Source organism: Protobothrops mucrosquamatus, unplaced genomic scaffold (genome assembly GCF_001527695.2).
Source record: "Protobothrops mucrosquamatus isolate PMUCROS unplaced genomic scaffold, P.Mucros_1.0 scaffold2756, whole genome shotgun sequence".
In the NCBI taxonomy this organism is placed as follows: Eukaryota; Metazoa; Chordata; class Lepidosauria; order Squamata; family Viperidae; genus Protobothrops; species Protobothrops mucrosquamatus.
Genome location: NW_015388795.1, coordinates 40,800 through 52,172, shown reverse-complemented (window position 1 = coordinate 52,172; position 11,373 = coordinate 40,800). Strand labels below are relative to the sequence as shown.

The 11,373-nt window shown below is 45.1% G+C and overlaps 2 protein-coding genes across 2 annotated transcripts in view; one reads left to right on the top strand and one right to left on the bottom strand.

The window, feature by feature from the left end:
- Positions 1-2,221: 2,221 nt before the first annotated feature.
- LOC114923280 (vomeronasal type-2 receptor 26-like) lies at positions 2,222-2,719 on the top strand (the record flags this gene model as incomplete). Its single annotated transcript, XM_029286033.1, has 1 exon — positions 2,222-2,719. A coding segment is annotated over one exon (498 nt), but the record flags the coding sequence as incomplete, so codon positions are not given.
- A 3,777-nt stretch (positions 2,720-6,496) lies between these two features.
- The window catches only part of LOC107296337 (DLA class II histocompatibility antigen, DR-1 beta chain-like), a gene marked incomplete at both ends in the record, with an annotated part of 6,096 nt that continues 1,219 nt past the window's right edge, over positions 6,497-11,373 (bottom strand). The window contains 2 exons of the mRNA XM_029286032.1: positions 6,497-6,594; positions 6,749-7,030. Of these exons, the coding sequence (XP_029141865.1) occupies positions 6,497-6,594; positions 6,749-7,030 (380 nt within the window). The remainder of the gene's footprint in view (positions 6,595-6,748; positions 7,031-11,373) is intronic.

Below are 11,373 nucleotides of genomic sequence, written 5' to 3'. Positions count from 1 at the left end.
CCTAAATGGGATTTATAAGAAAAATATCTTGAAGGGTGAAGTAAAAAGAAGGATGTTGTAGATTGCATGGGAAATCTCTCTTTCATTTCCCAGTCTGGATGTTTCCATCCATATTTATCTTTCTTAGAAATATCTGTATTCTTTGTAACTTGAGTAATGATTTTAGATGAATGGGTCTGGTTTACCTAAAGCAACTTTACATTACAGGCTGATAGATACATCAATCAATCATTCATTTAATTAGTTAATCTTTAGTAAAATCATATATTCTTATAAGCTGAAATATCTAATTGGGAGGAATAATAGAGGGAGAGATGTTGGGTTAAAGGAACAATGAAAACCAAATAGAGGATTCAGCATAAAATCATCTAGTAGATATTTCCTTTCCTCCTTTTCTTAACTTTCCAATTTTCTTTCTTGTTAAATACTGTAGTGAGATATAACACCCCCCCCCCCAAAAAAAGGAATATAGTCGTGGTCCTGAAAGGAAAAAAATTCTAACATGCAGTGTTGGGATTAAAATGAACAAAAAGGAGGGGGAAACAGAGAACTAATAAAAGACCAACTTACTAAATATCCTTTAATTCCAATGTTGAATTCATTCTCTTTAAAATTGTTGCCAAATCGAGAGAATATGAAAATATATTGCTTTATCTTCTCATTTTTACAGGGTAAAAATATTTTACAGATAACACACTCAGTTCCTATTGTTGAATTCATTTATGAATTAATCTTCCTTAAGATGTTTTTTCAAATTTGTTTACCAAGTTTATATGGCTATTTCACATAAAGTGCCGGTGGAATAGAATTAAACCAATAATAAAAATTAAAACATTGAGGTATAAATGCTAAGAAAGCGAGAGAGGAGAACATGAAGATGCTACTTACCATGCAACCAGCACACCAAGGGATCCCCAGGACCATTGAAAGAATCACATTTTAAAGAATTTCTAGAAGGACTAATAGTTAGGAGACACTCTCAATTTCAGGATAGTCAATGATTTTTTTTGTGTGTGTGAAGGGGGCTGTACAACCTGTCCTGAAATAGTCAATTTGGCAATCTATCTCAAGTGGTTCTCCATCGATCCAGCCATGTTAGACAAATTTATCCTCTGTCCAGTATTTTTGTAGCAGTGTATTGAGAGCATGGTTGGTGGCTCAATCATCAGTAACTGAGTTTAAACATTTTTGGGATGTTTAAATATATGTCCATCGTCGGAATTTTTAAAAAAAAAATGAAATAAAATATTAAATAAATAAGAAAACAAAAAACTCTAAGGGCAGACTTGATGCAGCACTAGGTCTTTTTCTGCCATCAGTTTTCTGTTTTTATCTTTTTATCCCATACTCATAGGGTTGCTCTTGAAAACCACCTGGAATTTATAAAATGGTCCAGAATGCAAAGGCACGCACAGTGTTGAGTTTCCATGTGTTCTTCCATAGAACATCCCTGCTATGCAGGCTCCACAGAATCCCAGTTTCTTTCCAGGTACAATTAAATTCACCTTTCAAACCCTCCATGAGACAGAACCAGGGTATCTGCAGGGTTTCCTCTGCTTGAGGATATCTGGTTCTCCCACCAGAGCAGTTATAATTGGCATGCAAATGATGTGTTCCCTAAAAGATTCCCACTTTATGGATCATCAGAAGCCTGCCTTTTCTGCTGCAGTTCCTGCCTATTGGACTTACTCCCCCTTGAAATTGAATAGGCCCCCATCCTCTTAATCCTCTGGAGACTTGCTACTTCTCCCAACCATTTGGGATAGGGTAAGGTCAGTGCAGGATAAGAATCTGGTGGATTACCTCACAGAAGGGAGTTTGCAGCACCAGATAGTTCTTCTTTTAATTTTACGTTGTTGTTGCTGTTGTTGTTGTTTTTCTTTTTATATTTGTATATATTGGGGATTTTTGTTGTTGTAGTAGTGTAAGTATATTCTGTTTACTGAGACTTTTCTGTCTCTCTTTATCACATCTTATTCAAAGTTCTTCTTGAAATTTGAAAGACTATAAAAGAAATATTACTTTCTTTTCTCAGATACCAAAAAATGCACCAAGTGCCCAGATGATCAATATCCAACTAAGTATCGAGTCCAGTGTATCTCTAAAAGAATAACCTTCCTATGAAGACCATCTGGGCATCATCCTCATCTCCTTTACTCTACTATTGTTCCTAACCACAGGCTTTGTTTTAATCATATTCATTAAATACCTTGAAACTCCTATTGTCAAAGCCAACAACCGGGACCTCTCCTTCATCCTCCTGGTCTCCCTTCTGCTTTCTTTCTTATCCTCCTTGTTCTTCATTGGCCGACCAAGGAAAGCCACCTGCCTTCTCCAACAAATAGTGTTCAGCATTGTCTTCTCAGTAGCCGTGTCATCTGTGTTGGCCAAAACGATCACAGTAGTGCTGGCATTCCTAGCTTCAAAACCAGGCAATAAAGTGAAACGATGGTTGGGGAAGAGCTTGGCCAACTCCATCATCATTTCTTGTTCTGCTGTCCAAATTCTCATCTGTGCCATATGGTTGGGAGTTTCTCCCCCATTTCCTGACTCTGATCTGCACTCCCAGCCTGAAGAGATTATCCTTCAATGCAATGAAGGCTCTGTCATCATGTTTTATGTTGTTCTTGGCTACATGGGCTTCCTTGCTGCAATTTGCTTCACTGTGGCTTTCCTGGCCAGGAACCTGCCTGGAGCTTTCAATGAAGCCAAGCTGATCACCTTCAGCATGCTGGTCTTCTGCAGTGTCTGGGTTTCCTTCCTCCCCACCTACCTGAGCACCAAAGGAAAATACATGGTGGCTGTGCAGGTTTTCTCCATCTTGGCCTCTGGTGCTGTACTATTGAGCTGTATCTTCTTCCCCAAGTGCTACATTATCATCCTGAGACCAGATCTAAACACTAAGGAACATCTAATGGCAAAAGCAGGGGAATGATTGTGAAATTGTTTCTTAGGCTGGTAACTTCTAATTATCCATTATTATTGGTTATATATTGTTCCTTTGGATTTGCTTGACAACTGAAGGAAATAAATATGTGAAGTTTGTTAGTTAAATGAAAATTCAGGATAATCATCAAATATATTATTAATAAATAAATAAGTAAACAAACAAACAAATAAATATTATGTTTTTAAACTATTGGTTTTTCTCCTTTTCCTCAGCACACATGTCAACCAATATTTGACATAAGCAACTCTTCAAGACAGGAGATATATGAGTCATTTCCTGGGCTTTATAGTGGTGTAAGCTTGGCAGGTATCTTCAAATTTAATTAGTGAGATCTGAACCTCATCTCTTTCATGGTTCTTTAGGAATTGGTATTTCCATTCCCCCAGGCTATGGGTTCTACTGGGGAGAAGAGAGTAAGTGAAGGTGATATGGTGTTGCAACTGTCTCACCGGTTTTGGTGTTCCTTCTCTTTCTCCTGAGGTGCTCTTTCTCAGCAATCTCCGTTCATTTCAGCTTCAAATCAAGTTCCATCTTTTTCATGGCTTCCTCTCTCACAGCCTCCAGTTCCAGCTTCTCTGGGCTGAGGTGCTGAACAGACTCTGACTTCTGGTGAGGAATTTCCAGTAGCAGACATTTATTTATAGCCTGTAACTTCATGACAGGTTTGGCATATCGGTATTCAAGTGAATTGGACTGAAGAGGACTGAAAATAAAATTCATCCTGGTCTGGCTTGGGGAGTCAGTAGCTCAAACAAGCTGAGGCAGGTACAAGAAGGCCACTCTTGTAGGCCTTCAACTCCCGGATTGAAAGGAAAATCAACTTTACTAAAGGTGTCAAAAGAAAATACTGTGAGAATAGAATAGAATAGAATAGAATAGAATAGGATACGATACGATACGATACGATACGATACGATACGATAGGAAGGGACCTTGGAGGTCTTCTAGTCCAGCCTCTTGCTGAGCAGGGGAACCTATACCATTTCAGACAAGCAACTGTCTAGTCTCCTCTTAAAAACCTCCAGTGATGGAGTGCCCACAATTTCTGGAGGCAGGCTGTTCCACTGGTTAATTGTCCTCACTGTCCGGAAGTTTATCCTTAGTTCCAGGTTGCTTTTCTCTTTGATCAGTTTCTAACTGTTGTTTCTTGCCTGCCCTCTGGTGCTTTGGAGAATAATTTGACCTCACCCCCTCTTCCTTGTGGCAGTCCCTCAAATACTGGAATGCTGCTATCATGTCTCCCCTATTTCTTCTTCTTTTTAGACTGGCCAGACCCAAGAAAGGAAGACTGGTTGAAAATCATGCAGGGGCGGGGCCCCAAAAGAAGTGCGCACTCCACTGCAGAGCTGGCATGAAACACTCCCCCCCTGAAGCTTCAGCCCCACCCCACCCCACCCCACCCTGAAAAGATCCCCCCTGCCACTTTCCCAGCTTCTCGCTCTGCTCCGAACTATCTCCTCCATCGGGCGAAGTCAAGGGAGACTCTGCCCGGAGACCGATGACGCTGCAGAAGGGAGGGTTTTCATTGGTACCTCCGCTTTTCTGAGACCTCCCAATTACGAAGTCCTAGAAAAATGCCCCCTCCCCCCATCCTCCTTACCAGGGCTTTCCTTCCCCGCTTCACTTCCAGGGAACTGGCCCAGCGCCCCCCCCCCCCCAGTAGCAGGGAGATCCCGGCAGAGCCCAGAGACGCCTCCAGCCCCAGAGGTGGAATCGGGGGCGAGGTCTGGAGTGGGGGCGGGGGAGGTGTTTTCCTCGAACTTCAGAACTGGAAATGCCCTGAAGGAGAGAAACCAATGAGAAGTCTCCCTCCTGCAGCGTCATCGGTCTCCGGGCAGAATCCTTTGTGACTTCACCCACCGGCAGACAAAGTGAAGGCGATCTTGCACTGCCGGGAGGGACCCCTCCCCCCCATCCCCAGGGAGGCCTCCCAGCTCTCGCCCCCCACAGAGCCCTGGCACCTTTTGGAGGGGGGAGATGGACGTGAGGGGGAGATTGTCTGGAGGAGGGGGGAGCCGAGGGGATCAGGGCCCCGAAGAGGGGGGGATGGGGCGCTGGGTGCGAATGAGGCAGGAGCCTCCCGGGCTTGTGAGGGGCTCAAACGGCCTCCGATCCTGGAGAAAGAGGCCCCGGATGAAGCCACGAGAACCTCCAGCTCCAGCAGCTTCCCAGCCATGGAAGAGGCTCTCCAGGGGAAGCAGGACTTGGAGAGATTGAGGAGGAGGAGGGTCCTGACTCTTCCCCTCCCTGGGATCGGCCCACCCTCCTCCCGAACCGGTTCTGGCTTCAGACCTAAACTAGCCTGGATGGTAAATTCAGAATCAGGGGAGACCTCAATCCAGGGAGGGGGAGGGGAGAAGGGAGGATCTCTGAGGGGGGGGAGGAAAGAGGAGGAGGAAGAGGAAGGAAGGAGGAATTCCAGGATTTTTCCTACAATATAAATTTTATTCTTTTATAGCAAAGTGAAGGGAAGGGATTCGTAGGAAGAGTAATGGAGATGAAGCTGCTGTGGATTCAAAGCTGGTAGAGATTTGAGGTTCTGGACTGACAGGCAGGCCCAGAGTCCCTGGGGTCAGTCTAGATGGTCTCCCTCCCTCCCAAGAAAGGGAGGCCCTGAAAGGAAAGGAGGGGGGGTCTCAGCAGGAGAAGCTCCAGGCTGCCATTCTCCTCCATTTTTTCAGAGGAAAAGCCACAAATTCATCAGATACTAAAAAAAAATAATAATAATACTTCCTTTCCCATCAAGAAGCAGGAAGGACAGCAGGATTAATTCATGAGTGCTGTAGAAAAATGAGATGGGGAGAAAGTGAGAATACAAATGTAAATAACTTATTATTCCTCTTTTTCAGCCCCCCCCCCCCGACAAGCCTACATTGCAGGAGGTGTGATTGATAGGCAGGGACAGAATGAGGGAGAATCACCCCCCCTTTCAGGGAGGAAAAGGATGCAAAGGACCAGCGACCATGGGGGTGGCAGCAAGGCCTTGTGTCACTTGGCCAGGAATTGTGAGAAATGTCACAAAGAGACTTCCCTTCCCTTTTGCAATTTCCCCAAACTTGGAAACATGGGCCAGATTTTAGTGTTTGTGTGTGTGTGTTTGTTTTTGATTGCAATACATTTGCAGGTCTCTGTAAGGAAAAGCTGCCCAAATTTTCAAAAATTTGTTGTATCCACAGCAAGGAGGTTTTGTTCAGGCACATTTTTTTAAAAAAAGAAACAATTAACCAATGATAAATAAACATCTATCACTTGAGGAGAAACTCACCTCCAGGAGGCTGGATGGGAGTTGCTGGAAGGAGAAAAAGAGCCAATCAGGACCTTTAATGGGCTGGAGGACTCAGAATGTCCACCTACCCATTGACAGCCCATAATAGGTTGCAGGATGCTCACTTATACAGTAGACTTTCAAAGAACAGAATTTCCCAAGCAAATATCCAAGGGGAGCCTCCTTGCCATCTGCTAAGTTTGCTGAGAGGCCTCCTCTGGATGGTCCCCTCCCCACAATCTCTCATCCAGCCCCCAAGACTCACCTGTCTTGCTCTTCAGGTAGAGGGAGAGCCCCATGGTGAAGAAGATCACCCCGATCATGGCTGCAACGATCCCCATCCAGAGTTTGCTCTTGGCAGAGTTGGAGGAACGGGGCTCTGGGGAAGGAGAAGGAGCCTCCCCTGAGCAGGAGCATCAAGGCCAGCTTCCCCCCCCAGGAGGGTCAATCCCAGCTCCCCCCACAGGGAGGGTCTCTCCCCGCTTCTCAGGGCAGGATGGGGTCCCCAGACCAGTAGGGGAGGGGGGGCTCACCCCATTGGACGGTGATTGGGGCCTCCAGGCTGGCATGCTCCACCTGGCAGGCGTAGATATCCCCCCGCTGGGGCTGGGTCTCCAGCATCACCTGGAGCTGGTAGGTCCAGTCTCCATTCTGGAGCTCCTCCCCGAAGGCCACGCCCTCCTCTTCCAGCCGCCCGTTCTTCAGCCACCGGACCTTGATCTCCACAGGGTAGAAGCCCCTCACGGTGCAGAGGAGGATGGTGTTGGGGGAAGCGGGGTCCAGCTTGGTGGGGGAGATTGAGACGGTGGGCTTGGCTGGAAGGGAGGAGGGACATGGGGGAGACACAGGAGGGGCCAGAACAGGAGACCAAGTTGGTTAGTTCAGGCCAAGATCCCTTTTCACTCCTAAAAATATTATTTGTTTTAAGTCATTTCCAAAGCAAATTGCAGCAAGAAATTAAATGGGATCCTGAAAGATGAAAAAACGTAAATCGTTCCTGGTTGGGATCAGTTTCCATCATCAAATTGCACAAGTCCAACAGGAATAAATATTAGAAACGCCCCAGGATGGAAGAAATTTCCTCCCCCATGAGAACTGAGGAGACAGGAGAGGCTATAAAAGGAGGCATTTTGGGCCGGGAGAAGAAGAGAGAGAAAAAGAAGCAGCCTTGGGAGGAGGAGGAGTCAGCTCTAGCTTCACAGAATGGAAAGGAGGAGGAGGGTGGGGGGAGAGGAGAGGAAATCAAGCAGGCCGGCCACAAGTGGATCTACAACTTCTGTGGCAGCCGCCTGTGCTGGCAGCAACCAAGAGGCAAGGAACGTAGGGAGGAGGGGTTGCCCTCCATGAGGAATGAAGAAAGGCAGCAATGAAGAAAGGCAACAATGAAGAAAGGCAGCAATGAAGAAAGGCAGCACCGGCTGGAGGTGAATCATGGAGGGAGATGGAGAGTGGAAGGATTCTTATGTGCTTTTGTGACTTTGAAGTTCTGGGATTTGTGCAATGGGGGCTTTGTGTTCTTAAGGAGTGTTTGGCAATTTCTATTTGGCTGATGGTTGATGTCTCAGGTTAGCTTCTACTGCTCTGCTACTGTTAGCTGTAAGTTTTGCTGCAAGGGATTTTGAAGTATTTTTCTCCTAAATGGATTTTGCCTGTAGCATTCCTTTACTTATAAATGGAGCCATTTGGGGAGGCTGCTTAGCCAGCAGCTGTACTTACTACATTTTTTTTCTTCCTTAAGTGCCCACTGCGCTCCTTAACTTTCCTTTCTAGCCAGTAGCTAATTCTTAAAGGGGAATGCGCCATTTTAAGCTACTTCCCTCAATGGCTTGTCTTGTCTGTCTCTGGAGGCTTTTCTTTGTTCAATGAATATATGGAAGAAGGGAAATTGGGGGGGGGGGTCAAATTCTTCCTTCAGAAAGAGATGGGAATGAGAAAGAGGGAGGCAGGGAAGGAAGGAGGAAAGGAAGTCCCGCCTTAGCACTTGGCCACCTGCCAATGACTTTGCTTGTCAAAAGGTTGCAGAAGGGGATCACATGACCCTGGGACACTGTGACCATCATAAATATGAATCCGTTGCCAAGCATCCAAGTATAAATCTCATGACCCTGGGCCCTCTGCAATGGTCATAAGTATGAAAAATGGTCCTGTCATTTCAGTGCAATTGCAACTTTAAACAGGTTTTTTTTTGGGGGGGGGGTCATCAAGTTTTTGACACCTTGCTAGGTGGCACTCGAATATTGCCATATATCCTAAAAGTGGTACAATTGGTGAAAAGGTTGAAAAGCCCTGGCTTACAGCATTAACACATTAAAATCCTAACAGATAAATATTTCTATAGCAATCAAAATGGAATTCCCAGTTAAGATAAAATTATAGTTAAAAGATGGGGAGGAACAGGATGTGTGAGGGGGGAGGGGGGATTGCCTCTGAATTCAACAACTACCTCCAGTGTGAGGCTCCCCATTAGGACCCCCTGATTTTGAGCCAGATTTCGCCTAATCTGTACTTGAACCTTTGGCTTTTTCCTGCCCAGGTCCCCCCCCCAACCTCTCCCTGCAGCCGTCCGGCCTCCCTCCCAGCCCCATTCCCCCCCCGGAAGGAGGTGGGGAGGGGTCCGACCCTCCTACCTGGGATGGGGGGGCAGGGAGGGGTCTAGGACAACTTGCATAATATGGAAGAAATGGAAAAAGAGAATCAGGAAAGGAAGGAGGCCGAGGGAGGAAAGAAATGAAATGTGAAGGACAAAAATTAAAAAAAACATTTTTAAAATTATTTTAAATAATTGAATAAAATTGTTGAATTGTCCTGCAGTGAGTTGCCCCATTCCGGACAGGGAGGGCAGAAAGGATTTGGGGTGGGGGGATCTTGGGGAAAGGGAAGGTAGCTGAGGAGATCAGGTAGATCCCAGGATCACAGAAGAGCCTTGGAAGGGATCCCTCTTGATCTCCTCCTCCAGCAAATGGCACAACTCTTAGATGGATTAATGGGGGTGAGGGCTGAGTGAGCCCCCCCCAAGAGGATCCTTCATAGATCCACTCCAGCTCAGAGAACTTTTGCTAACGTTTTTCTCCGTTGAAGGATTCTCTTTTGAGCAGCTAATTATATAACGTTTAAGAACATGCAATTTTTAAAGGTTTGGTTATCTGTAATTTACTCCTGGGATCTGGTCGGGATTTTTTTATGAACAGTTAATTATCCTCCTAGGTTTGCAGGGAAGAATTTAGGGATAAAAACAAATTCCAGACTGAATATGCGGAGAACAAAATCTGTGTCGGTTCCCCTTAAATATTCCATAATTTCCGGAAGGAGCAAATGCCCAGCCTCTCCCCGTAAAATGCCTTTTTCTCTTGGGATCTGGCGGTTTTTCTCTTGTGGAAGAAAGACCTTATTTAATTCTTTGGTAGCATGTTATTTTGGGAGAACCTGGCAAAAACAAATGGCAACAACCGCAGATAAAACACTTGTTTTGCACTATGAAACCTTATCAGATGATAGAAATAAATAAGATTTTTTTAATATAAACAAATAAAACTAGAACAAGAAACGTAGGCAATTTGCCAGGGATCTGGAACAGGGAACTAAACAATCGGAGGCTTCAGGGCTGAATGAATGCCCGAAATTCAGTTTTAATGTTTGTGGGGGTTTTTTGAATCTCTGCCCCCAATTGAGGAACCTTCCCAGATATGAAGAGGGAAGCGATTTGGCTGCAGGTGGAGCTGAGTCTGTGACCTAAAGGGGGGTCTCCAGGGGGGCTTTTCTCCCAGACCCCCAAAATTGGATGTACAAATGACTCTGAATAAAGAATAAAAAGAACTAAAAGAGGGATAGGGCCCAGCAGACGAAAGAGCCTTCCCTAATTCCCTTTTCCAGACCTTTGGAAGTTCACTTTTTATCCTAAAATCCCAAAGGCCCCAGAGGTGAAGGGAGCCCCTCCCCCATTCCTGGCCTTCCGGAAAGGGGTGAAAAGGGGCCTCTGGGGCTTTGCTTGGGGGGCACAGAGGAGGAGGCAGCCGTGGGGCTGGTAGGCCTCCTGAAGCCCTCCCCCTTTTAATTTACTACTGCATTTTAATCATTCTTGTCTTTTAAATCCTATAGATTATTTTGGTGGTTTTATATTTTATGGGTATACCATGCAAAGTCCCTCTGTGTGAGAGAGAGATGGTTTTAAAAGTTGATAAGTAAATCAATATATTATTGATTTATTAATATAAAATATTATATTAAAATATTATATAGTATATAGATTATATTGAAATATATCCATATACTGGGCAAGAGAGAGACTGTGCTGGATTCCTCCCACCCTCCCCCCCAAAAATATAATATTTGATATAAGACGTTTCCTCCCCCCCTCCAGACCCCCAGAAAGACGTTTTTCTGGGCAGAGGAAACTTTGGACCGTGGGAAGAGAAGGAAGATGATGGGACTGATGGGAAGGAGAGGAATCTATTTCTTCCCTTTTGATTGTTTCATGGTCATCGGTGTAGAATTTCAAACTTTTTAATGTTAATTTATTTTTTAACCTTATTTTTGATACATTTTTATTTAGGGGTGATGTTATATCGTGTGCCATCCAGATCCCCGCTTTGAGGGAGGTGAAGGGATTAGGACTATCAATAAATAGCAAGAAATAGCAAGAAATACCAATGAATAAATTTCATGGATCGGAGAGCAGAGAATACATAAGGGGCAAATCTTTCTCCGGGAGAGTCCTAATAAATGAAATGAAATTTGAATTTGAATTTGAATTTTATTAAATTTATACCCCGCCCTTCTCCCGGAGGACTCAGGGCGGCTTACAGCCAGTTTAAAAACAATAATACAATACAATACAAAATTTAAGAAAATGATTAAAAATAAATATTTAAATAGGCCGCTTCTACTAAAATTTAATTAAAACCAATTTAAAATACCCCTAGGCCAGTCCTGCCCGCTGAAATAACCAAGTCTTGAGGGCGTGGCAGAAGGAGGGGAGATCCGGAATCACCCGGATCTCTGGGGGCAGCTCGTTCCAGAGGGTGGGTGCTCCGACAGAGAAGGCTCTCCCCCTGGGGGTCGCCAGCCGACACTGTCTGGTTGACGGCACCCTGAGGAGGGCCTCTCTGTGGGAGCGTATCGGCCGGTGGGAGGTAATCTGTGGCAGAAGGCGGTCTCGGAG